The sequence below is a fragment of the Sylvia atricapilla genome, chromosome 4 (assembly GCF_009819655.1).
Source record: "Sylvia atricapilla isolate bSylAtr1 chromosome 4, bSylAtr1.pri, whole genome shotgun sequence".
Lineage (NCBI taxonomy): Eukaryota > Metazoa > Chordata > Aves > Passeriformes > Sylviidae > Sylvia > Sylvia atricapilla.
Genome location: NC_089143.1, coordinates 19,753,661 through 19,780,667, shown reverse-complemented (window position 1 = coordinate 19,780,667; position 27,007 = coordinate 19,753,661). Strand labels below are relative to the sequence as shown.

General features: G+C 42.2%; 1 protein-coding gene across 2 annotated transcripts in view; it reads left to right on the top strand.

Moving 5' to 3' along the window:
* Positions 1–27,007, top strand: part of MAN2B2 (mannosidase alpha class 2B member 2) — a 36,244-nt gene that overhangs the window by 3,974 nt on the left and 5,263 nt on the right. For both annotated transcript variants that reach the window (XM_066317225.1, XM_066317224.1), the window contains exons 3-12: positions 2,174–2,279; positions 4,680–4,852; positions 5,995–6,110; positions 7,120–7,297; positions 17,069–17,267; positions 19,742–19,932; positions 20,779–20,965; positions 21,851–21,984; positions 24,013–24,269; positions 26,214–26,405. In XM_066317225.1, the coding sequence (XP_066173322.1) occupies positions 2,174–2,279; positions 4,680–4,852; positions 5,995–6,110; positions 7,120–7,297; positions 17,069–17,267; positions 19,742–19,932; positions 20,779–20,965; positions 21,851–21,984; positions 24,013–24,269; positions 26,214–26,405 (1,733 nt within the window). The remainder of the gene's footprint in view (positions 1–2,173; positions 2,280–4,679; positions 4,853–5,994; positions 6,111–7,119; positions 7,298–17,068; positions 17,268–19,741; positions 19,933–20,778; positions 20,966–21,850; positions 21,985–24,012; positions 24,270–26,213; positions 26,406–27,007) is intronic.

The window sequence follows — 27,007 nt, the reverse complement described above, 5'->3', positions numbered from 1 at the left end:
ATATAGGCACTGTGGTTTTAATTTTCTTTTTTTCTTTTTTTTTTTCCTTTTTTTTTTTTTTTTTTTTTGGGTGTGTGTGTGTGTGTGTGTGTGTGTCATTTAGTGGTTTACTTAGAATACAGGATTTAATTATTTAATTCTAGGGGTTTTTTTGCAGTGTCTTCTTTTATTGGAACTGTAGCATGAAAAACTACTAAAAGATACAGCCTGGGTACAGAAGCTGGTTTTTCAATTCTGACAAGAAAATATGTAAGAGTGAAATGTACTGCAGCAGTTTTCAGCCAGATGGGAGCTTTGTAGTTCTTAGTACATGTTACTTACACAGAATTTTCTTGTGTGAGCCATTTCTATCTCCTTAGCATGGGTTGATGCCTGGGTGCTTTAACTAGGGGAGAAAAAAAGATGTGTAGCCACTTCAGTCTGGTTTGTAGGTGTGAGTTGATGGTAGTATGGTCCCAAGGATCACAGATATGTTATAACACCATAGCATCCTGCTGCTTGTAGTACTACTGCATTTGTTTCCTCCATTCCTCCTTCCTTTGCCCTCTTTTGATCAGAAAAAGTACTTGTCTTTACAGATACTGTTTTCTTTTCTTTTTTTTGGGGGGGAGGAGGAAGGTTAGATATTACCTAAATTACTTGAATTATTTTTCTTGCTTTTCCAGCCCTCACAGTGGTTCCACAAAGCTTACATTAAAAGAAATCATTTCTGTTGCCCCAAGTTTGGATCAGAGGTATATTTTGGACATCCATCCAAATGGGGAATAATAATCACAGATTCTTTTCATGTAGGTCAGGGCCAGTTCTGTGCTGACACCAGATATCAGTTATCTGGTCTCCCAGCATGCTAATCAGTCACCACAGTCGGCTGGAACTAATTTAGGAATGCTGAGCCCTGAAGCGTTTTCGCAACATTGTGAAGGAGAGAAATGATTATAATCAAAATTGACAATCTGGCATCTTATCTGAGTAGACACTGAAGGTTCCTGGGAAAATAAACATAATAGCTCTAAAAATGGCATCCTATATGACAGATTAAAAAAAAAAAAGTTGAGGATTAAAATATGTATTTGCATAAACTTTACTTACTGGAAGTTTGAGATATCTCTGAATTTCTGAAGTAACTAAAATAAAACCAGAAGACTCCTAACACTTTTGGAAAGGGACATAGACTACTCCTTCCTCCCTCCAAACACCACCCCCTGCTTCATCCAGCATTTGCTGAATGCTGTACTTGTCAGCATACCTGTTGTTTCTAGGAGCTGAAATCAAAATCCTCCCCCACTCCAAGGAAAAAAAAAACCAACCCAACCCTCCCCCCCAAAAAAAAGCCACCACCAAAAGTTGAGCAGATTGTAATATACTGACATTTTTTGAACGAGGGAAAAGACCAGAAATTATGGTTAGCTGTGGGTTATTCAGGCAGGCAAACCTGTGGAATAACTATTTCTTAATAAAGCATTCTGTCAGTCACAAGTTGAGCAACTCGTCTGTGCCCCAAAGGCAAGATAGATGCATGCAGAGTAGAGGAAGATGTTTGTGGCCACAATGTGATGGCACAGTCTGTCTCTCTCCTGGATCCCACAGATCTAGTTTTCAGCTAAAACCCTGGGAGCTTGAATATTACTGCTTGCCTGGGGCTCCATTGCTGCTTGCAAGGAATTGCATATTGCTCCCTCATCCAGCCACCAAATGCCTTCCCTAAGCCAAGCTGGATGCAGCAGGAGGAAGATTTGGGGAGAAGCATTAATATCTTCAGTTTTAATCCTCCCGCTCTAGCTGCCTTGAGGCAGGATTGCAGGCTGCTGCCAGTGCAGTGTCTGGTGTTCAAACAGCATAAAAAGGCACAGGAACAGCACTACTGAGAAACACCAAAAGGTCAGTGTCTACCTGGCAGTGCATCCTTTGTTCCTGTTACCTGGTTTCAGTGTAAGCTGGATAAATCAATGCACTGTGCAGCACATTGAGATATCTTTTTTTTGCTGTTATTCTCCTTTAGCTAGCCTTGGTACAGTCAGCCTTTTATCTCACTTTTACCTCACTTTTTGTCCTATGTGCTTTCTTGACAAATGTTGTATCTGGGTAGTGTGCTGTGATATTAAATGAATTTGCAGTCTTTTTGGATAAGACTGAAATGATGCTTATGTTCTGTGTCTTAATTTCAATATCATAGGTCCATCAATTGCTTCAAGAGGGACGACTGGAATTTGTCATTGGAGGGCAAGTGATGCATGATGAAGCTGTGACACTAATTGATGATCAAATTTTACAGTTGACGGGTATGCATATTTGCATTTAACTTTTATTTTTCATTGTTATGACCTTGGAGGTATTGTTTGGTTTTCATTTTTCCACTTCAAATTTACTATTGTTTTCTGACTAATTAAGAACTAATTAAAGCATTTCTTATTTATTTACTGCTGGTGTGTTATTCGTATAAAAGTCGTTGCTTTAAAAACCCATTAGTTTTGACGTGACAGTTCTGCAGCAGGCACAAAGGTTACCCAAAGCTGGTTTGTCAGGTATAAACTTGTTTGGAGCAGAGGCCTTTTGTGCTTGTGTGTTTGAGAGCTTAAGCTCCTGGGAAGATAGTTATGGTGAAATTGAGGGTATGTTTGCTCTTCAGGAAAACACCTGGTAGTTTGGGGAAGTTGTATTGTTTAGGCAGGGTCTTCTGCAGAATGGGGGCCAGGGAATGTCACTGAGGTCAACTAAAATTAGTTGAAAGACTTCCTTGATGAAGAAACCCCTATTTGTAGTCATTGTCATCTACTGTTAGAAAGAGGTGCGTATTTCAAAGAGATGTGCTACTTGCCATTTTAATCTTCTAACTTTTGCTCCCAACATTTGTGTGTTACACTATCCATCTGATGGTTTAAAGAGTCTTTTGGTACCCGGGTTCGTTTGCATTGGTTATTGCAAACAGAAGCAGGGTAACTGATGGCAGCACTGTGCTAGAGCTGCCGTGAGGGTGTAGCAGGGAGGGGACGTGTCAGCACAGCTGCCATGGCTGATGGAAACTCTGCCTGTTCCAGGGCTACGCTCTGGGCAGCTTTCTACATGGGACAATAAAGGGGCAGAAAACACTTCTATTTTCTGCATCTGATTGCACAGCACCACTGGCCTTGTTCCTTTCCTGTCTGTGTTTATCAGGAGTAGGGGATTAGCAGCTGGTTCTGTACCTCAGTACACTGGCCAAGAGGAGGAGAGGATATGAACTTTTTTTTTCTCTCATCTGACTCCTATGTTTAAAGGTTGCTTTATGGGCTTGGAAGGCTGAGCCTAGGACTTCTCCAAATAATACTAAAATGATTGAAGAGTCCCTTCGTTAAACACAGCTTTTCTATTCATTTGAGTTAGCCAAAAAAGACGTTATTTCTAACTTATCATTTCATTCTGTGTAAACATAATCCGTATTTTTAAAAAAACAAGACATTTCAAGTTTGGTTATTTATTCATCAGGAACAAAAATATTAACGTATTTTAAAATTTTCATTTGTTTTTCCTGAAAGCACGCTGCTCAGTTTAAATACATACAAAGGAAATGGATTGTGTGACATTCAAGTTGAGAAGACAAAGCCAGTGCAGACATTTGGAGTCTAGATTTCATGTCTTCTCTTGTCTGTCCAGAATCCCAGTGTTTTGGAGGAGCCTACAAAACTCTGCTTCAAATATGCCTCCATCAGAATACTTAAACACGTTGTGAATATTTTAGCTAGGGAAGACATTAACCATGGGAAGGATGAAGTGAAAAGAGGCCTCGCAGCCTCACTTACTCAAATGTGATCTTAAAATTTGAAATGCAGTTATTCCAAACCAGAGAAGATATGATTGTATTTTCAAATAGTTTGACCATAATTCTCTAACTATGAAATAATGATTTGCCATATTCTTTTTTTTTCTTTTTTTTTTTTTTTTCCTTTCCCTTTTTTCCTTTTCCCTTATTTTTTCTTTATCTTTTATTTTTCCGGATGATTATCCTAGTGCAATATACCTGATTTCCAAATAAAATCTACTGCTTTTCCTGATTGTTTTACTTTGATTCAAATGATTTTTCTGAGTTCACACTATCATCTGGGCTTTTCTAGTTTGGGGGTTTCTTTTTTCAAGCTCATTTCTGTATTAGTAACATTAGTAACTACATTAGTAACATTAGTTGTAAATAACATCTTGTATCAAGTTCACTGTAACCTTTGGCTTTTTTCTTTTCATATGACTGATAATCATATTCATGCTAGTTTTGTTTAGTGGATGGCTTGCTTCCCTGTCCCTTTTTCATTAGTATGAGACTGGAATTTTCTGAGAATGGGTTTTATGATTTAAGCAAACTTAAACTAAACCCCAGGTTAGTTTGTTGTTTTCATGAATACTCCAACCTGGCTATTTGCCTTAACCTAATCTGTATCTATATACTTTTCCTGAGAGCAGTCTCTAATCATAATTCCTTTTTGTTATTAATCTTTTATAATGTTAATAAGTTATACTTGGCATAACAATATAAACATTGTCAGTATGAAACTTTCTGCTGTGAATGATTAAATTCCCAAAACTTTGAATGCTTTGGGAAACAGCAACAAGAAGCTATCCTTCAAGTATTTACCTGTGACACAATATGCCTATTAAATTTATGAAAATAACTTTTAGAAGTGTTCCTAACCTAAACAAATTTTGCTTTGCAGAAGGTCATGGATTTTTGTATGAAACTTTTGGCTTCAGGCCACAATTTTCGTGGCATGTTGATCCTTTTGGAGCTTCAGCTACAACACCAACTCTTTTTGCTCTGGCTGGTTTCAATGCTCATCTTATTTCTCGTATTGACTATGATCTGAAGGCTGACATGCAGAAAAACAAGGTAAAAAAACCCTTTAGGAATGAAACCATTGCTGGCCTCTACTTACAGTAATGTAAACCATGACATAAAGATAAGAATGTCTGTCATCTGTGCAGAAGACGCACAGATCGCGCATCTGTGAAGAAGACACACAATATGGGCAAATGAGCAAGTCTAAATGGACACTGAATTAGGAGTGTTCAAAGCAGAGACATCTAGGAGTTCCAGCTTTTCCTGAGAAAATCTTGTATCTGTTGGGTTTTATGTGAGTGGTTTTAAAGTGTAACCTTTGGGCACAGTGTTGTAAGGCTTGGAACATTTATTTCTGCCTGTAAAATTAATTTAAGGTCAATTTAAGTGGCAGCTAGTCATGGTTTTGCTGAATTCAGGTTTTCTTTCATGTTCTGCCTTCTCTTGCACAGTATTCCATACACAGTAAATGCTTTTCAAATCACTGTGTTGGACCCTGTTTTGTTATCAGTTTTACTTACTACATTATGTGAAAATAAGGGGCTTTCACCACTGTGTTCTGGTCACTAGGCAGTTTTATGAATCTTGGGTAAAACTCAAGAAGACAACAGAATTCATGTTGAATTTAGTGAAGCCTGGACCTACCACCTTGTGTTTGCAGTGATTTGCAGTACTTCCTTTCTGTTGAAATCTTTTATGAGCTTTTGACAATCTTTGCCCAGCTAGTTGGTTTTTTTTTTCCTGACCCTTAGCAGTCTCAAGGTTTCCAAAACAGTAAAATCCTACTTTAGTAAAATTTAAACATTAACATCAGTTAAACATCGATTCCCACTGACTACAGTGCAGTCAGACTACATCTGGATCTTTTCTAGCTTATAGGTGTTCAGCTTCATTGAAACAACTGAGGTATAATGGCTGTGATAAGCCAGGCTTATCTCTGGATTTTAGTGTGCTGGCAGAGTGCTGCCTCCTCTCCTGCATCAGTTCTAATAGAGAGGCACTGATGTGGCCTCCTGTATATAGTGTGTGACCTTGCCTGGAGTACCATTGGCGTTGGATCTTCAGAAAAAGCACTTAAAAGTTTTTAAAGTGGTGGAAGGGAAGATGGGAACTCTGAAGTCTTAAGCTGTTAGTGATGTATGTCTGTGAACGTCATCAAGGCTAATGGTTTCTTACCTTTTTTTGTTTTCCAGAAGCTTCAGTTTGTATGGCAGGGCTCTCCTTCCTTATCTGAAAGACAGGAGATCTTCACCCATGTTATGGATCAGTACAGCTACTGTACTCCATCACAATTACCTTTTTCAAACAGGTGCAAAGATTTCCTAAATTTGCAGAAATGTTGTTCACTTCTGAGAGTTTATGTTATTGAGGTTTAAGCACTTTCTTTGACTGCTTTCATTCAAAAGTATCCTGCTGCTTTCTCCTGACCTGTGGTAGCTCAAGGTGTCTAGACTCTGTAGATCTGAGTAAGGATTATTAAGCATCCCCAGCTTTCCACCATAATAAATGAAGTTTGCTCAGTACTTAACAGTTGAATTCTCAAAAGTGACACTTAGTACTGACAACCATTAAAAATATCTCTAAATATTGATAGACTTGTTTTCCTACACCAGGAGGCTTGAAACAGAGGTGTGGCTTTCATCTACCTATAATTCAGTGACTGACTTACAATGTCAGTCTTTTCTTAAAAAATAGAATAAATATGTGAAACAAATTAATTACTATAAACAGAAAATGTCCAAAGCCGAATTGGGGTCTTTTTTCTCTGCCTGAAAGTAAAGATTTAAAAGCTCCAGGAAGCTCAGTAGGGACTTGGCTATTGCTAATTGATTTTCTATGAGAGATTTTCAGCATTATCTTGAGCTGAGAGTGTGTATATTGTCCTTGTATAAACTAAAGCAACAAAAAAAATGCCACTTATGTTGTGAAGAAATTTGAGAACTTTTGAAAACTTTATTTTTCTTACTGGCTTATCCAGTAAAGTGCTCTTTGAAAATCAAGTCTACTTGGGGGAACATCCTCATTGTTACAAAGCTTGCTGGTTTGTTCTATGCCAGCAAGCAGCAGGGACTTGAAAAGTTGCACAATTGAAAATGCACAGTTGAAAAGTGTTGAAAGAAAACTGGAGACTTTTCCCCCCTACCTCCACCCCAAGATAAATACTTAAACCTAAATACTAGTAATGAATATAAACAGAATTTTTTTTTTGCCTCTTATTTATTCTCTGGGTATGTACATTTTATACCAGCACCTTTTGATGTGTTTTTCCCAGTTGAGTGAATCCTGTTTACAGCTTACTGCTTTCTGCTTCTATTTAGGTCAGGATTTTTTTGGAATGGATTTGCAACTTTCCCAGATCCACCAAAAGATGGTGTTTATCCAAACATGAGTCTCCCTGTTACAGATGGTAACCTCCATCTGTATGCACAAACCATGGTGGCAAACATTAAGGAGAGAGCAGCCTGGTTCCAGACAGGGGAAGTGTTATGGCCATGGGTAAGTGCCTGGTCAGTGTTTGCTTTAGTGTAGCAGTTCGCTGTTTCTGCCACAGTGGAGGCTCTGGTATCTAGGCCTACAGCACGACTTCCACTTTACTTTCATGAGTGGGTCGGGTCTTGTAACAGACGCATGGTACCAATATGGCAGACGGTTACAAAAGACGTTTATTAAGTAAAAAGTTCAGGTTTTATACTTCTTATCTACTACTACGTCAAACAGGATATTGCCACACCTCCTGGGTTAGTAGTTGGAGTGGAAAAGTACTGGCACATGTTAGTAGAGGGTCTACATTCTTTTCAGGGGTATCTTATCTCGAGAGGGGGATGGGGCTTGCTCTCCTCCTCACCGTTACAGTCCGAGATCTTCCGGCCGCCTGTCCCTTATCTAACCACATCTCCCCCCCCTCTCTCACAAAAGAACGAGGTAGTTATACGCATATATATATATATATATAGATATAGGCACTAAATGAGGTAGAAGGTTAGGACTTATTAAGGGAAAAAGGAGTTTATAAACTTGAGTAAATTTCTGCCAGGCAAGTTTGGAAATCTTGTGACTGGCAATTTTAAATTCACAGCATCTCATGTTGGCCTATGAACAGAATGTTAGTCTGATCTAGGCGAGCTTTGACAAATGAAACTATCTTGTTCAGCAGGCATGGTCCGAAGGTAACAGATAGAAGTAGCATTGCCAATGGGCCTACCAAGGTGGAAATTAAAGTGGTTAACCAAGGGGATTGGTTAAACCAGGATTCGAACCAGCCTTGCTGAGCTTCCCTATCTTTCTGTCTCTGAGCCAGTCTGTTTCGGAGTTCGGCCATGGAGTCCCTGACGACTCCGGTGTGGTCTGCATAGAAGCAGCATTCCTCTTTCAAGGCTGCACACAGGCCTCCCTGCTGCATGAACAAAAGATCCAGTCCACGCCTGTTTTGTAGAACCACTTCTGAGAGTGAAGAGACTGACTTCTCCAAGTAGGAAATGGACTTCTCGATCCTCTGCAGGTCCTCATCTATAGTTATTTGCAGCTGAGACAGACCCTGGTGTTGTGTTGCCAGGGCTGAGACACCTGTTGCTGTGCCGGCTGCTCCTAAACCGAGTAGCATTGCGATGGTGACACCTGTCAATATCTCTCTTTTGTGGAGCCTGTTGGATTCTTCGAGAAGGCTGTACATTTCTTCCTCTGAGTGGTACAGGACTCTAGGAACAATCAGAACTTGGACACAGAAATCGTTAGAATCATCAAACTTGGGAAGAGATACACACGGACTTACTCCAGACCTTTGACAAACCCACATTGCCGATGTAGCAGGTATTACCCACTTGTTATTCTTTCTGTTAGGCTTTACAACTCTGGTACAGACATTCCCTTTTCGCTCAGCCAGGGTTGCATTACCAAAGCATTTGCCTCGGCCTGAGACCTGGCTTAGGGTGATCCCTCTGCGAGGTGTGTCCCATCGGCACTGCTGGGGTGCATCAGCGGCTGAGTAACTGAATGGGGTGTTTAAAGCAACTCCTTCATAAAAAGGTGGTTGGACATCATAACAAAGCCAACAGGAATTGGTTAGGTTAGGGTTAGATTCGTTCAGGGATAGGAAGGTAGCTTCTAACATACGAAAGATTGGATCAGGATCTGACCTAGCTAATTTGTCCATCTGAAAGGCTTCTGCATCACTAGTTGGGGTTCTGCTGACACCCGTAGGTGCAGCCCTAGGGTAAGTCATATTTCTCTTTGTCTGTGTGCTTTTAATTATCTTGTTGGGCCCCACAGCTCTGGGTTCTGAGGGTTGAGACTTGGTAATTTGCACGTTCACCCACTTTTTTGACCCTTGAAGGACCACTGTCCAGGTTTTGCCCACCGTCCAGCTAGGATGAGTGGGTTGCAAAACTGTCATGTTATAGTATATGCATTTTCGGATTTTTGGGATCTTGTAGCTATATCTATAGGAATTCCCGTGTACAGAGAGAGGTGTTTTACAACCTGCGGGTGCCCAGGTGAATTGCAGGAATTTGTCAGGTTCTTGTGGGTCCCACCCAGGCCCTGACGGCCTGGCGTCTGTTACAATGGTCTCACATCCCCAGTGTCCGCAATATCCCCAGCTGGGGTTATTACAATAGCTTTTTCCTGCGTTTGAAGCTGGGCACCAATAGGATAGGTATGTGTGTGATGAAAATGGAGAATAAGGGTCTACCTTTGGTTGTCCTGGAAACAAATCGATAATACGAAGCACGAAGGATGGACTGTTTGGTGTGGTGATGTCTCTGAGCACCTTACCACTGGTAAGATGTCTCATGACCCACCTGAATGGCTGGTGTGGGTAGAAATCTGAGCTGGCTTGTCCTCTGGCGACAAACCCCAGCAACAAAATCACACAGGCATATCGTTGGTGCTTGGATCTCGCCCGCGTGGGTTTCTCTGGTGCTTTCTGACGGCTTGGTGGTGCGTCTCGTTCCTCTGGGAGAGGCGTGTACGCGTTACGTGGTCGCCCCACCAGCATGTCCTGTAAACAGAAACTCACAGTTTTCATTAGTCTCATCCTGCTCACTGTGGAGATCAGGTTTAATTGATTTAATAGGACACCACCTGATTTTCCCATCCCTTTTGACAGCTGCATACCCTCGCCCTGTAAGCATTAATCTCCAGCCCCGTTCCCATTCACCCAGCTCATTTTTAATTACAACCTGCGGGCCCTCCTCTAGTGTTCTGGAGGCCCAGTGCTTTTGAATGGGATTATTTGCTTCACTTCCTCTGGGGAATTGATTTAATGCTATCAGTGCGGTTGCCAGTATGCGTGCCTGTTCTCCTGAGGGAATGGAATTGTTAAAGCCTTCTGCTTTTGCCAACACCTCTATCTTAGTTTTCAAGGTTTGATTTGCCCGCTCGACTATAGCCTGCCCAGTACTGTTATATGGGATACCTTGCACTAATGTGATCCTCCATTTGGAGGCGAATTCCTGCACTGGTTTAGAAATAAAATTGGAACCATTATCTGTTTTGATCTGCTTGGGGATACCAAGCCACGCCATAGCTGTCAGCCAGTGCTGGATTGTGGCTTTGGAGTTAGTCTTGGGATGCTGGGTGGCTACAATCGTTCCACTGAATGTGTCCACTGTTACTGCAAGCCATGCTCGAGGCTTCAGCAGCTGACACAAGGTGAAGTCCGACTGCCAGATTTCTGAGGGCTTAAGACCTCTTGGGTTGACTCCACTAGTCCACAGGGGTGACTTCTGGCAGTGAGGGCAGGTAGCCACTACATGTTTGGCATCCGCGGTTGTGATTCCACATCTCTTCGCTAGTGCTTTGGGTCCAATGTGGAGGGATTCGTGCAGTTGACGGGCCTCCTGCAGTGTCCAGACCCCTTTCGCTGCAGCATCTGCTTTGTCGTTGCCAATCTGAAAGTACCCTTTGATTGGGTTGTGGCTATTGACGTGAATGATTGATACAGTGCCCTTTCGTGAAGAGAGTGCCTCTTCTAGCATTAGGGCTGCTGCTGATGTTGACACACCTGGTCCTGCCATGGCTAGGCAGAGCCTTGCCACGAATATAGAGTCTGTTACAATGTTAAGGTGTTCCTCTTGAAAAAGTCCACAGGCCAGGGTTACTGCTGTAGCTTCCAGCTGCTGCACTGACAGTGTGGGGTCACATGCTTTGATGCAATGCCACTGCTCTCCTACCTGCCACACTGCTGTCGCCGTAGAAGTAGTGGAGGAAGCGTCTGTGAAAGCTGTTGGTCCTGGCTGTGGTCTGTCCATAACCTTTGGTGGCAGGTCTATGTCGACTATGGTCAGCAGCTGAGTCCAGGGTGGTCTGGTGGAGTAGGAGATTTCTCCTCCAAATCCGACTAGAGCAAGGGCTAGATGCTCCGAGATTGTGGTTGATTCTATGGTCGGTTGCTTGCGAAAAGGAAGGTGGATTCTCGCTGGCTCAGTCCCTAGGTGTTTCAAAGCGAGTTTCCTGCCTTTCATGATGAGGTTAGCGATGCATTCTACTGCTGGGGAAAATGCACGAGCAGGCCTTCCAAGGACCACCCATTGAATCGGTCGGGCCTTTTCAGAAGGTCCTTGGGCCAATGCTCCCACTCCCCCCTTTTGTGTAAAATGCACATATAAGTCCAGGGGCATCGCTGGGTTCCATCTGGCAAGTGTGCCAGTGGACATCTGCTGTTCGATGAAGTCGAGGGAGCTCGCTGCTTGTGGTGTCAGCTCCTTGGGTTCCCAGGGGTGCTTTCCTTTCAGGAGGTCGTACAGAGGGTCCATGATCTCAGGAGGAATCAGGACGATGTTGCGAAGCCACTGCAGTGATCCTACCAGGCGTTGCACGTCGTGGAGCGTCTTAACATCTCGGTGGACTTTCACCTTAGGAGGTGTCACGTAGGAGCTTGTGATTCCCACTCCTAGGAAGGTGACACAGGGTCCTTTCTTGATCTTCGCGCTCGCAATCTCGAAGCCGTTGGCCTGGAGGGTCTCTGTGATCCTGGATACCAGATGATCCACTTGGCTCGCTGATGGTGCTGAGACCAGAATGTCGTCCATGTACTGGATGATGGTGGCAGCGGGATAGGTGTGTCGGACTGGCATCAGTGCTTTGTCCACAGTGATCTGACAAATGGTCGGGCTGTCGACCATACCTTGAGGTAGCACTTTCCACTGGAAACGCAGGCTGGGCCGGTTGCCATTCGGGAAAACCACAGAGAAGGCAAATCGTTCCCTGTCCTCAGGATGCAAAGGTATTGAAAAGAAACAGTCTTTAATGTCCAATACTGCACATGGCTGTCCTTCAGGAACAGCTGAGTTCATGGGCAACAGTGTCTGAACTGGGCCTATGGGTCGGATTGTTTTATTCACTTCTCTCAGGTCATGGACTAAACGATAGCCCTCTCCTGACCTTTTGGGAACAGGAAAAACGGGCGTGTTCCAAGGACTCACAGTGGTTTCTATATGATCCTTTTGCAGTTCCCTCTCAACCAGTTCTATTAAAGCTGCCAAGCGAGGCTCACATAGGGGCCACTGCTCAACCCATACAGGGTCTGATGATTTCCAGGTCAATTTGATCGGCAGCAAAGGGTGTAAGGCAGTGGCCCTCATTATAAATTTGTAATCCTGACTCCGAGCATAGCCAGGACATCCCTTCCTATTAAGGGTGGAGAATCCTGTAAAATGTAAGGGTAAATGGCAACTGTTTGTTCTGGCCCCTTTTTTGTGTGGAGTGTTATCGCCACCAATTGGGTGCTTTTCCATGCCCTGGATTGTCCCCCCACCCCGTTCACAGGAGGGACTTCTTTAATTTGCCAATGTCTGGGCCAGTGTGATTGAGGAAAAATGGTGCAGTCTGATCCAGTGTCTGCCAAAAACTGAAGCCCTAAAACGTGAGGGTCTTGGCTGCCATAGAGCTGACACGTCCCCCACACCCTCAAGGGCTCCCTCCCCACTTTCATGACCAAGGCCACCCAGGGGTTCCGCTCTGGTTTGTCCCCTGTTGACCCTGTGACACTGGAGCAGTTTGTGGTGGTGAGAGGTGCATGTTGGCTGCTGGTGATGGTGCATTGTTCTGCCACTGAATGACTGGTGGGGATGAGACAGTGACTGGTTCCTGTATATATATGGGGTATGAAGGTCCCCTGCCCCACTGGGTATTGGGAAGGCTGGGCCATCTCGCAGTGGGAGGAGGCTGAGTATGGCCCGCACGCCCCCTCCCCCTTCCGTTTCCCTGAGGCCTGGATCTGCACTCCTTGGCCAGGTGTCCCCTTTTTCCACAATTCCAGCAGGTGGGTCTTTGGCGCTGCTGGGTCGGGGGTGCTGCCACTGGCTGCTGTGCTGGCTGGGGACAGCTTGCTGCTACATGACCTGTTTGGCCACATTTCAGGCAAGCCATTGCATTTGTTAGGGTATGAACCGCTGCCTGCATGGGTATTAGGTGTTCTTCCTTTACCACATGTTTGATCATGTCAGCTAAGCTGGCTCCTGCAGGCAGAGACCGTAAAATTTCCTTGGTTACAGTATTACACTGTTGCTTTAAACAGTCTGTCACCACCGGTCCCCTTGCAGCTGCAGGCAGGGTGGATGAATCAATTGCAGCCTGTAATCGGTCCACAAAATGTGTAAAACTCTCACTTTCCCCCTGTTTGATCGTTGACCACGGCGTGGACTTGTCCACAACCCGGGAAGCTGCCCTTATTGCCTCCCTAGCTGCCCTGGTTGTTGCTTTCACCTCCTCTGCTGTGAGGAGTGCAGCTTGGTTTTGGGGCGTGGCCACATCGTCATGTTTGCCAAGCAGCCTGGACAGAGTAGAGCCATGTAGAGGCTGTCCCTGCCCTGAGGCTTGAGCTAGGGCAGCTGTGCATGAATTGGACCACTCCTGCTGAAATACAATCAACCCTGCTCCATCAAAAAACATACGGGTTATTTGTGAGATATCAAAAGGCAGCATATCATCATTGCTAAAAAGACCATCGATCAGTGTGGACACCAGGGGTGAATTAATTCCTTTTTCCTGCACCGCTTTCACCACAATCTGCACTTCTTTCGTACTGAGTGGGGTATAAGTCCGTCTCTGGTTCTGCCGGTTGCCAGAAACCCGTACCGGGAACGCATGTATTGCAGCCGCAGGTTCCCACTCTGCACAGGCTAATTTTATCTTCCCCCAATCGGTTAATTTGCCCTGAATTTGTTCCCTTACATTGTTAAAAGCTTTGCTCGGTTTCGCTGAAAACTTTATAAAATCTGTTATCTCCGTTTCCGAATCGGACTCGGAGCCCTCTGTAGAGCTCGCCGTGGAGCTATAACTTCCTTCCGTATCGGAAGTGAACTGGTGGTAAGCTTCCGGTTTGCTATGCTTTTTCCCCGGACTCCGCCCCCGTCCCGCCTTCCGCGGGTGGGCTCGGATGTTCCCTCTGCTTTGACTCCATTCCGCCTCCCGCGCCCGGCCCCCCCCCCTCCGACCGGGGGTGACGCTGGCGCCTTGCGCGGGGGTTGTCCCACGTTTCCCCTTTTTGCTCGCCCCTGCCCTTGGTAGATGACACCGGTAAGGGACCTTGTCCGCGTGTTCGCCCCCCCCCGCTCTCCCGCGCATGCGCCATGTAGGTCGGTGGCTCCGGAATTCCTCCGACCCCCCACGCATGCTCGGTCGCGGCGTTTTGCACTTCCGGGTTCGTGTCGCCACGTGGCGCCCTTCCCCGCTCGCGCTCCACGTGGCCGGCGCCATCTTGGCCACATGGCGGGGGGGGCAGCGGCGATTGGTCGCCCCGCCCCCGCGCCGGACCGTCGGCGCCATCTTGGCCATATGGCGGGGGGTGTATGCCCTCCGCGGCGATAGCCAATCTCTCTGCGTCTCTCGCCTGCCGCGCTAGTTCTTCCCAGACAGACCGTGCACATTCCTCCGCGCGGCCGCGCTGCGTCTCCGCGCCCGGAGAGGCTGCCGTTTCGGACCGTGCCGGGGAGCCGCCGCTCCGCGCGGGCGGCGCCGCCGCCGGTCCTAGCGCCGTGCCGCCGCTCGGACCCTGGTCGCGGCAAGGAGGGATTGTCGGGGAAGCCGCGGTTTTTTCGAGGGTGTTCGGATCTGGGGTCTCTCGCGGGGGGACCCGGGGTTTTTCCGCGTGCTCCGCGGCTTTTATGCATGTATTTTTGGAGGGGGATGAGGCGTCTAACTCCCGCTTTTCCCCTGGGGTCTCTGCTGCACTGCGCCCCCCCCCCTTCTCTTCCGGGGCTTCTCCGGAGGGTCCTGCGCCCCCTCGGTCCCCTTTCCCCGGCTGCTTAGCCGTGAATAAACACGTTTTTGCAGCGTTCCAAGCCTCCTGTTCTTCCATTGCTTTTCGCAACACTTTTTCAACTTTTCCCCATGCTTTTAAAACTTTTCCGCTGCCGGTGGCTTTTGTATCTTCCGCCAGGGCAACTGTATATTTCTCCCACCCCTCTGAATTTAATATGTCTATAGGGCGTGAAATCGCGCCTAGATCCGTTAACCTTGCAATAGCAAGAAATAAATCTTTTTTGTCCCATGCAATTCCCGAGTGGATTGCTAATTTACTCACGACCAACTTCACGGGGTCCATGTTTCTCCCGCGGGGTCCTGGGGCGTCCCCCTTTTTCTTTCTCCTCCTCAGGAGTTCGGACCGGCCGACTCCTACCCGCTGTGCCTTTCCAAAGCGTAGCTCCCGTCCTCCGAGGTAATCGTTCCCGGGTTTCGGCACCACTTGTAGCAGTTCGCTGTTTCTGCCACAGTGGAGGCTCTGGTATCTAGGCCTACAGCACGACTTCCACTTTACTTTCATGAGTGGGTCGGGTCTTGTAACAGACGCATGGTACCAATATGGCAGACGGTTACAAAAGACGTTTATTAAGTAAAAAGTTCAGGTTTTATACTTCTTATCTACTACTACGTCAAACAGGATATTGCCACACCTCCTGGGTTAGTAGTTGGAGTGGAAAAGTACTGGCACATGTTAGTAGAGGGTCTACATTCTTTTCAGGGGTATCTTATCTCGAGAGGGGGATGGGGCTTGCTCTCCTCCTCACCGTTACAGTCCGAGATCTTCCGGCCGCCTGTCCCTTATCTAACCACACTTTAGAAGGGACAGGTGCATTCTAGAGGGTAAGTGGATGGTACTTGCTGCAGTAGGTACTGCAGAAATGCTGGTACAAACCATGAGACATGAAGTGTTTCTCTGATAATTGTGGTCCAAATGACTGACTAGTAATGGTATTTAAAATTTTCTTATGTAGCCTGCCAGTTGTCTATCAAGTCTTCCACCCTACTCAATGTAAAAAAAGAAGTGACAAAACTTTAATAAACTCTTGCATAACTATATATTGCAGTATTGCTTCCTTTTTTCACCCCTTGGTTATGTCTATTTAAATGATCTCCTTTTTTAACTGCTTAGCCCAACGTAACTCTGCATTAACAAAAATCGCAGCATTATAGGAAAATGTATGACACTTACATAGATGTGGTCTTTTCTAACAGATGTGTAGTAATTTTCTTATACGGTCTTTGTATTTTAGCTAGAACCATTAGCAAGCAGGTCCCAGCTTGGTCATTCAAGCACTCTCTTCATCAGTATGCTTTGTTAATCACATCCTACATGTACACATAGCACTGATGTGTTCTTGCTGTTTCCAACTCCTTTGGAAAGAGTAACTTCACCTACACTGAATGTACAGTCTGGTTTCTACTTTTGATGGATGCTGTAGGTCTTATAATTACAATACTGAAGGATTATGTGTATTCTTTATGGGATATTTCACCACAATTTCTGTTGCTACAACGAAGAACTTTTTCTGACTGATGCAGCTTTGAGTCACTGATTTGTTTTTCTCCTGTGTTTATGACACTGTTGCTTATATAGAATTTATTATTTTTGTAGAGAGTGAGAAGTAGAATATAACACTCTGTAGTTGTGCTATAGTGAAAATTGTGCTGGAATGGGGGAGAGGTTTTGAACAGTACGAATAAATCCCTAACATCTAGATCCAAACCCACAGTTTTGCAGTAATGTAAGAAAACTTCTGGGTATCTGTGCTTGTGATAATGCTATGTAAAGAAGTAGAGGGAATACATATGGTTCTAAAACTCTATGCTTTTTCATCATTTTTTTCATGGTTACAGACAATCTGTGCAAGTAACCCTGCCCAGTCTTGACAGTTTTGTAACTAATGTCAGTTATATGAGCAATCACAATCAAAAGAAATACCCCTGGAACATAGATTAGTGTTAAAAATTATCCTCCTTGATTATATGACCCAAAGTAATTTGGCTGTTCTGTGTTTGTAATTTCAGGGCTGTGACAAGCAGTTCTTTAATGCATCTGTTCAGTACTCTAACATGGACTTGTTGGTGGATTATATTAACAAGCATTCTGCTGAGTTTGGAGTGACTGTCCAGTATGCCACTGTCAGGGATTACTTCCAAGCAGTTTATAGCAGGAATCTTACATGGGAAATTCGGGACTCTCAAGACTTTCTTCCATATTCAACAGGTAATTAAGTTCACAGCTGCCTAATGTCTGCCTGAAATGTACATACGTAAAATTTTAATATGGAAAACTGAGTAATAAAGAAGAAAAATGCCTTCCTATAAGATTTGTTCACTCTATGAGGTGTCATCAACAAAAAAGTTGATCCCAACTGAGTTGAGTGGAAAAGCTGGGTGTGTGGCCATTTAGAACAATGTCCCCGTTTTACTGTTTAAAAGAACTGGATTATGCATAGCTTAAACCAGAGGTGGAAAATGTGATGTGAAGTGATCTGTGAGTGTCTGGAGAAGATACAGGTAACCAAGGGACCGAGGCAATCTGAAAGTTCTTGGGGTAGTTCTGTGTTACTGCAGTGGGATGGGGGTTCCCAAAGTGAAACAGTCGATGTTGAGGATTTGGTGTCCACATTCTAAATAATTGCAGGAAATATATAATCTGGTAATATAGACTTGAATGCCCATTAATGCTTATTCCATGCATGAGGAATCCAGTTTGTGAGCTCCAAATCCAATCTTTTATATAAAGCAAAGCATCCTAGGTAAGGATGATCTCATCGGAACAAAATAATGTAGATAAATGTAGATAAAATAATGTAGATAAACCCCTAGAGTCTCCTGTAAGAGAAAGTCTTGCCTTTTTCATTGAAGAAAACAGTTTGAAATTCTGGGGCTGGAAAGAATTCTCTTACAACTGAAGTCTAAACAAGTGAAAATACCATCAGTATTTCTGAAGTTTTGTAATAGTGTTACAAAAGTTCTTTGCAGCTCCTTGTTATTTGTTTGCATCTTACATGCTGCACTAACTTAGTTTTTTTAAGTAGAACTGAAAAGTACTAGAAAAATACAAAAAAATCATGCCATACCAAACATCCCTTTAATTCTTTTCCCCAATAAATTTATTCTTTTAGACCTCATATCAAAAGTATGCAGAGAGAAGACACAGCCAACCTCTCAATTTCTAAACTCATTAATTTATTTTATTGCCTGGTTTATTATTAAAATACTACTGATTTCATTAAAACACCTTTCTGATTAATTGTACCTACCACTGCTTCATCACATTTTTTGGCTGTGTACGTACATTTCAGACTATTTTCTAATGTGTCTGTTAACTTTTCAATGAATAAAAATAACTATTGCTTCCTGTGAATCATGGCATAGACTGATCCCTGCCTCCCTCACCTCCCTCTAGGGATCATGTCATACCTAACAACTTGCTGATAAAAGCATTGCCAGTTCTAACTGCTAATATCCTTTTATATCTGGGCTCTTTCCTTTATCTTTTGGCATAATTTACCTGCAGGATTGAATTGCTGTTAGCTTGCATAATAGCAGCACCTTCAGTGTTCCAGGTGGGTGCCCACACAGAGATGTAGTTTTTTCCCCAAATGAGTTTCTGTGCCTTGCAATTGCAGTATAGATTTGAGTGCACTTTCTCCCACATGCTGTTTTCCTTCTTGATGATTAATCCTCTCTTATTCTTGCTGTGCCCTTTTTTTGTGAGTCACTTATTGGGCTCAGTGTCACTTATGACATACGGAAACTCAAGTTTTAAGTCCCAGATAAGTATTTCCTTCTACTCTGCATTCATTGTACTATGCTGATATGGATGTGTGGTTCTTCTGCTTGTAACATTGAAAACTAAAATGGAGTTAATCCTGTTGAAACTTTTAGCATCTTTCAGGTGAAAAATAATTTGTCCTGAAGTTTTTTGAGCAAAAGATCTTATTTTCTAATCATTGATTTTGATCTTGGACTGATAGCAGATTATTACAATAAAACACTTACTGCAACTTCTGAAAAGCATATTTATCACTAGTGTATTTTAAAAGAAAATTCCCCCAAACGAATAGACACTCACACCCCTAAGGAGAGATCTGAAGGTTTTAAAAACAAATAATTGTTTTCCTAGTTCACTCTGTGGGATACTGAAACATTAACACGAATAGAATGTTGAAATACTTTCCAGTAACCACTTGAGGGCATCTTTTGATGTAGTTTGTGCTACAGTAGTTTGGAGTCATCACATCACTGTTTCTACTCCATTTTGAAGAAATTAAATTTAAGCTAAATCTCTTTGACTAAAAGGTTGAAATGTAGAGTGCGTGTATCAAGCAATTAACAAAGATTATAATCTATTTTATTAACAACTAATGATACTATATGCTTCAGTGAAACTTTAGAAATTCTTTTGTGCAGATCCACAAGGAGGAAATTTCCGTAAGCACAGGATGACTTGGTTGGTACTGGCTTTGTATCAAACTTGCATGTTACTAGGCCTGTAGGAGAGATGATAGTTTTTCAAAATGCATGTTCCTGGCTGAGTTTCTCTGTAGGCTTTATGACCTTTCTACTTGATGGCTGCTGTGTAAATCCCCAGTAGCATTCACGTAAGAAGCTGAACAGTAGTAGTAGAATAGTAGTAGAATAAATGAAGTGGTATTTTGATTTTGTTTTGATCTGTTCCACTCTAAACAGAGCCATTCCAAGCGTGGACTGGGTTTTATACTTCTCGGAGCACATTAAAAGGAATTGCAAGGAGAGCAAGTTCACTGCTTTATGCTGGAGAATCCTTTTTCACACAGTATGTCTGGAAACACCCAGAAGGTTCTATTTGCAAATATAAAGCCTTAAAGCAACTTCAGAGTCTAAGATGGGCAGTTTCAGAGGTAAAGTTTGATATATTTTCTATTTTGAATGAAAATGTTTATTTTCCAAATGTAAAGTTTGCATAAGCATTTCAGCTGGAGTGTCTCAAAGTTGCTTTTATATTTTTGGAAATAATTTCCCTCTTTACCAAGTCATAAATAAAAATAAAACAATTTTTCAAAAAAACTGTCCTGCACCATGACTTCAGCCCCTTAGCCCTGTGTTCAAGGCGTGGTTACTGGCAAATGTTTTCCTCAACCAGTGAAAGAGTATGTGGTTTCAAACTTTGCATATGAAATTCCTTTTCTTAGCATTGGTTTTGTTATTTACAAAATCATTCTTAAAAGAATAAAAAACAAACAAAAATGGAAATTGAAAACTATTGATAATCTCCACTTCTGCAAGTCAGAAGAGGAAGGACATATTTATTTCTTTAAAGTTCAGCAGCTAAGTGATTAGCCTTCTATCATTAACCATTTGCAGTCCTCAGTGCTTTTGCTGTCAATAATTATTTTGTCTGCTAAGGTAATGACCAGTTCTGAGTAGGAAATGAAAAATCTATCTTATTACAGTATATTTGCTGCATTCTTGGTTTTGGTAACTTGTTTGGGTTTTTTCTCTAAGAATGCAACTTTAGTGTATTAAAAGAGGAATATATCTAGGGGGAAATCTGTATGCATCTTGTCTTTGACCATTTCATGCAGTATGTGGGGATTCAGAGTAGGCAAAATGTGAATCTGAATATAGTTGTCATCCCTTATTGTTTTAAGTTGTGTGTCAGAAGTTTAGTTGACTATTACGTTAATACAAATGCAAACCTGAAGTTGTCATCCTGTTGCACCTTTGAAATTATTTTTAATTATAAGGTCCAACACCACGATGGTATAACAGGCACAGAGTCTCCCAAGGTGAAGGACATGTACCTGAATAACTTGATGTATGGAATGCACAACGTAAAGAAGCTAATGGCTTCCATAATCTTTGATATCAACAACGCAAAGAAGAATGGAGAGATCTATTCTTCTGTTTACACTAAAGGCTCAGGAAAACCAGGTACTTTTTGCACAGCTTTTCCAATTTTCAAACTTATGAAGGCTATCATATTTTCCTCCAAAACAATCAACATATTATGTACATTTAAGTTCTGTGAACCGTGGCCAGAAAATCCTGTTTGCCTTATGAGACCCTGGATTTCTCAGCTAATGTTAGACAGAACTCTGATTCAGTGCAAATATTGGACCTGGCTGTCAGATTCAGACCTCAAGTGGAAAACAAGGAAAGGAAGAGGTGCTCATCAGAGTAGTCACTAAACTAACTTTACTCTGCAACAGAGCATTACATGATATGGAGCACAGTCAGAGTCAAGAGATGTTCTTGCTATAATGTACTGCCAGCTTGTGTAAAAAATGTAAAAGGATTTCTAAGAAGTCTATTCTAAAGACTGTACACTCCCTTTTATCTTTACTTGGGAAACTTTTTAAACTGTCAGATTTAAGCAGTGCCGTGGGCTGTGCAACAGACCGATTTGGATTTTCACAGGGCTGTTTTTAAATTAGGCTTCTCATTTCATCTTCTGTATAACTCTGATAAAGTTAATACTGTATGACAATGAGTTACAAGCAGCTTATCTTCACTAAATGCATTCACATTCAACTCAGGTGTCATGTTGTGAGTGCATGGTCTTTTTTGATTGGGCAGAGAGTAAAAGAATAAAGCAGAAGAGGTTTTTATGAAGGACTATAAAATGTTTTCCTTTTTCTATCGTGAGGTTTTACTGCAGGGTTTTTTGTTAAAATTTTGTAAGATAGTTGTACCTAGACTATTTCTATTTCTATATTTCTATATTTCTTTTTATTTCTTTTTAGATACTTTTTAATAACACATTTTAAAAATACATAATATAGTGACTGGCAGTTTTGTTTGTTTGCATACACACAGGTGCTCCAGATGTTGACCTTTATGTTGTTGTCTATAACCCACTGGCATGGAACATCACTACCTTTGTCACAGTTTCTGTCAGCAGTGAGGCAATGAGTGTATATGATGAACTGGGATACTCTGTGCCAGCACAGGTACTTCAACATTTTTTCTTTCTGTTACTTTTCTCTCACTTGTCAGTTTTCACTGACTGGATTCTACCTCCTGTTGAAGTGGGATTTTCCTGCTTGTCCTTCAAGGGTTGTTTTTACTTGCCTGTTATCTCAACAGAGAGACTTTTTTTGCTGTCCAAAAGGACTTGCCGCTCTTGTAGTGTGTTTGGTCTGTCCTTTGCATGTCTGCTGTGTGTGACCTGATGCTTCTTACCTTACTTTTCTTTCTCTAAAAAACGCTGTTTCAAATAAATCCTTTAATGTTGAAGCATGCCTTACAATTGACAGCCCTGTTTGTACAATTGACAGATTGCCTTGGGGAGGGAGAAGAAGAGAATTAAGAAATGTAGGTCTTAGAAATTGGTGTCAGTCAGCTGCTATTTGATGGCTTATTCTCCAAGTTCCAAGACACAGCCAGCTGTTCCCTGGGAGGGAAGAAAGTGGCCTTGAGTGAAAGCTAGCATTAGCCTTTTCCAGGAGCATCTGCTGTACAGAATGCATCATCATCAGTGGCTTGATAAACCTCCAGAATGCTTCCTGCACATAAGGCTTGAAGAGGCCTGATGCAATTCCAGATGCTCTCTTCAGTTCCTGAGATGCCAGATAGCTCAGCCAGCTGCACAGTTTCTGTGACCTGTGCCTCATGACTGTGACCATGCATGGAGGCACATTGTAGTCAGCTAGTGATGCACAGCAGCTATTCCTTGTTCCTGTACATGTTCATGGAATGACGTAAGATTTATGCCTTTGTCTGGAAACCATCAGTCTCTTTGGGTTGGCTTGTGGTCATGCTTGTCTGTCAGTAACTTACCTCCCAGAAGTCACTCTGTCGGAATTACTTCAGTCGTGTAAGATACAAAGACAAGATTGACATTTATTCTAGGCATTTATTCAGGATTTAGGATGCCCTAAAGGCAAGTTGCCCTTATTTTAAAAAGGCAAAACTCCCTCTACCAAGTTGATCTGTATTCTCTGTTGCTAGACATTACTCTTATTTGCATGTGGATAGTCACTTGAGGCTAAGTAAAATCTCTTTAGTAATTATGACAAAGTGGTTTGGGGTCGTTTAATTCCAGTATGCACAATTCAGAAGTGCATTCACATTACACACTCCTTCCTTTTGTGAGACATAAAATTTCAGCTCAGGATACTGGTGTGGATATGTGGCTGAGAGGAACTGAAGCTTTGGCAAGTGCTCTGCTGCCTTCTGCACCCCATGCCACGAGTATCATGAAGGGAGAGAATGGGAGTAGGCCCTATCATTAGGTTTTCTGTGGTGTAACTGGATATATGTCAGTCCACAGTGTGAAGGTACAGACAGCTTGCTTGAATTGCTGGTTAGTCATAAGTAGCCTCTTTGTCCATAGAATCTGTTCAGTATTTATCTAGTCCCATTTTCTTTCTCCAGGACAAAAGTAGTACTAAAGTATATAACATTATTGGGCAGGATACATGTAGTTGAAAGATGATTAAAAACTGTTACTTAAGGTATTTCAGTATTACATAACACTGATGTTCTGTTTATGGTTCATAAGGATGTTACATGCTTCTACCTTCTTTCCATGTGCCTTCCCTAAGGTGAGGGTGCATGTTGGTGCTTCCTCCTCGTCATGAGTTTTCTTTTTTTGCACTTTTTCTTGTCTCCTGTGTTTCAGTCTCTTTTCTGTCATCTGATTGATCAATATAGCATATGATTATATCTACTCACCTAGATATTTTGCAGTGTGGTCTTAAATCTAAGATTCCATGTTCACATTAAAATAACCCTTTTAATTTGCTTAGTGACTTTCCTTCACAAGAAAGGCTCAGCTTAATCCAAGTTCACTGGGCTCCCAATTAAAAGCAGCATGGATCTACATTATAATTCAGAATTATAAGAATGGCATGTTTAGAAACTTGTTATTAAAGTAGAAGCTAATTTTTATAATTTAGGGCTTACAACACATGCAGGTAATTGCCTTGCTAATTAATTTTCTGTAATGAAGCATTTTTGTGTGTGCTAATGTACAGGTTCAAAGCTCTATGGAATCCCAGTCTACCTATGATCTGTATATTCTAGTTGCAATAAGTGGTCTGAGCTACAGAAAATACAGTATTAAACCCACAGATGGTAAACAGTCTGCATTTATTGGGAGCTCAATCAAGTACAAGCGGAGAGACTTAACGCGTGCAGGTCAGCAAAGTCAACAGTTGTTTCCTGTGGTTAACAGCTGCTACCAGATCGTGTTTGACCAAAACACAAACTTGATGCACAGCATTACAGAGAGGTGAGATTGCCTGCTTGCTTCAATAATGTTTCAGATTTTGTAAAACACTTCATAAAAATGAGTCCAAGGACTGTATTATGTGTCTTAATTCCAAGACTCAACAAAGTGTTCTTTACGGTCTAAGATTCTTTTTTTACTCCCACTTCACATGCCCTTCTTTTTACAGGACACTTCAACACTAGCACAGGCATGATTCTAGTTCTGTGAGGTCGCCCCGTTTAACTTTGCAGTTGGTCTGAAATGACATATCACAGTAATAACTAGTATATCAGCAGAGTTTTAGTGTACTTTAGAACAAAAGAGGGCATGTGCATTTTTATTAAAAACTACTAAGTAAGCATATACACTGTGGCTACACAATGAGCCTTAAGTGATAAAGTAAGAGCTTGCTTATACTAAGTTGTGTTCTGCAAGTCCCGTATCATTCTTTCTGTGGTAGAAAGCTACAAAACTGTTTGAAAGGAAACTTTTAACTAAGGAATTTCCATTTGATCAGGTACACAAAATGGAAGAATTATCAAGATTTAGGTGAGATTTTCAGATGGTCTTTCTCAGCTGATGCAAATTGGCCCAATTTCTTCAGCTTCAGTACAGCTGTGCTGCATTTTGCCTGCTCAGGATTCAGATTGTCAGCTGTTATATACTGATGGAATATTTGACCCATTTGACACCAGCATGGTGATGGCTAGATCTCTTTCACCTTTGAGATTTTTTTCATAATTCTGCCACATAGAGCAAGAACTCGTTGCCCTATATTATTAAGATCAGCTTTATAAGTATAGCTGGACCTTAACTAAGAGCCCTGGACTAAGTATTTTCTCAGAGTGCCTCTAGATCATAACTGTCTCCAGATTCTATGAAGAATATAGTGGAGAAGAACAAAAATCTAAATTCAGATTCCAGTTTTCTCCATCCTGCTCTGGCAGGCATAAAGAACTGGAATTCAGCATAAATGAGGAAAATGAGATACTCACTTTCTTCACAAGCCTTCAGACAAGCTAAAAATGCTTGAGTTTCAGAAAGTTTGCAGTGTGATAATGGGAAAGAATGAGGCCTCACAGGTCAGAATGGGAGGAAAGGTTGAAAAAAATTGGGGTCTTCAATTGGGAAGCCTTTTATGTTCAACTGCAGCATTTAGAACTTCTAGATCCTGCCTCTGCACTAAAAGTGTCTCATAAGAGAAGTAGTAGAAAACACTTGGATATTATAAAACACCTCAGTTATTACAAAATGTGGGTAGCTGTATTAACACAAGATAAAATGTTTGGCAGCATAAATTTATATGCTAGATGAAGTGATTTTTCCTGTTTTCACAGCAAGTCTCCAAAGGCAGAGCAGGTAGCTGAAAGCAGCATCTTGAATTGCCTTCATATGACTTTCTAAAAATTGTGATAATAAGTCATGAATAGCTAAACTGTAAGTTTCAGTGGAGAGAGGAGGAGATACAGTAGGTAGTGAGTGATTGTAAATGTTGCTACCCTGTTGATTTTATTGTTACTGGTGTTAAACATGGAAACTTGCATCATGCTGATTTTACCTAGCTACATAGTTAAATTCACCTAATTATTCATTAGCGCAGTGCAGTGTACCTTGTTCTTGAGAAATGGGTGTTTTTAATCCTGTAGCAACTCTGGCATCATGGAAAGGAAAACAATGATATATATATATAAATTATGTTTAATCTTAAGATGTTTCTCTTCTACAAAAAAAGAGAAAATTATGTAGAAACTCCATTTGCTTACAAATTGACATATGTTTTAATGGGAAGCACTTTAATTCTTTGCTGTGCTCATTTACTCAGTCTCATAAAATCAATCCATTGTGAAGAAACAGTTTTTTATCCTTACATTTCCAGCCTCATTCCCGTTGCTTTCAGCTTTGCATTTATCATGTACAAAATGTGTTTATAAGTTATATAATTTTTACTCTTCTGTGGATTCTCAGGGAGACTAACCAGACTGTCCAGTTCACCCAGGAGTTCCTTGAGTACCATGTAAATGGAGACACAAAGAAAGGACCCATTTCAGATAATTACTTATTTGCTCCAGATGCTTCAGCTGTTCCAGTATCAAAAGCAGTGGGGTTGGAAGTGATGTCTGGAAGTTTGGTGACTGAGATACGGCAGTATTTCTACAGGTACAGCACCATTACAGCTTCACTTCACTGGAATGTTTAGATTTGTATGAGGCTACTTCTGTACACTTATCCTAAGCTCTGTGTATTTGTACTGTTTAGGATTTAGACAAAAGAAGTATCATAATCTGCTGAATGTACTGCTGAGGAAACACTCTCCTGTAAATCATAGAATCATAGAATTGTTGGTGTTAGAAGGACTGTAAAGATCCAGTGCCAAACCCCCCTTCAGGGACACCTTCCACTAGACCAGGTTGCTCAAAGCCCCATCCAACCTCCAGGGCCAAGGCCAGAGCCTTTAGCACCTCCAGGGATGGAGCATCCACAGTTTCTCTGCGACAGTGTCTCACTACCCTCAGAATAAGGAATTTCTTCCTAACATCTTATCTAAACCTACTCTGTTTTGGTTTAAACCCATTTCCCCTTGTCCCATCACAACATGCTGTTGTCAAAAGTACCTCTCCAGCTCTCTTGTAGGTTCTCTTCAGGTACTGGAAGGCTGCTCTAAGGTCTCTCCAGAGCCTTCTCTTGTCCAGGCTGTAAAATCTTAAACTGTCTTCATAGGAGAGATGCTCCTTCCCTCTGATCACCTTTGTGGCCCTCCT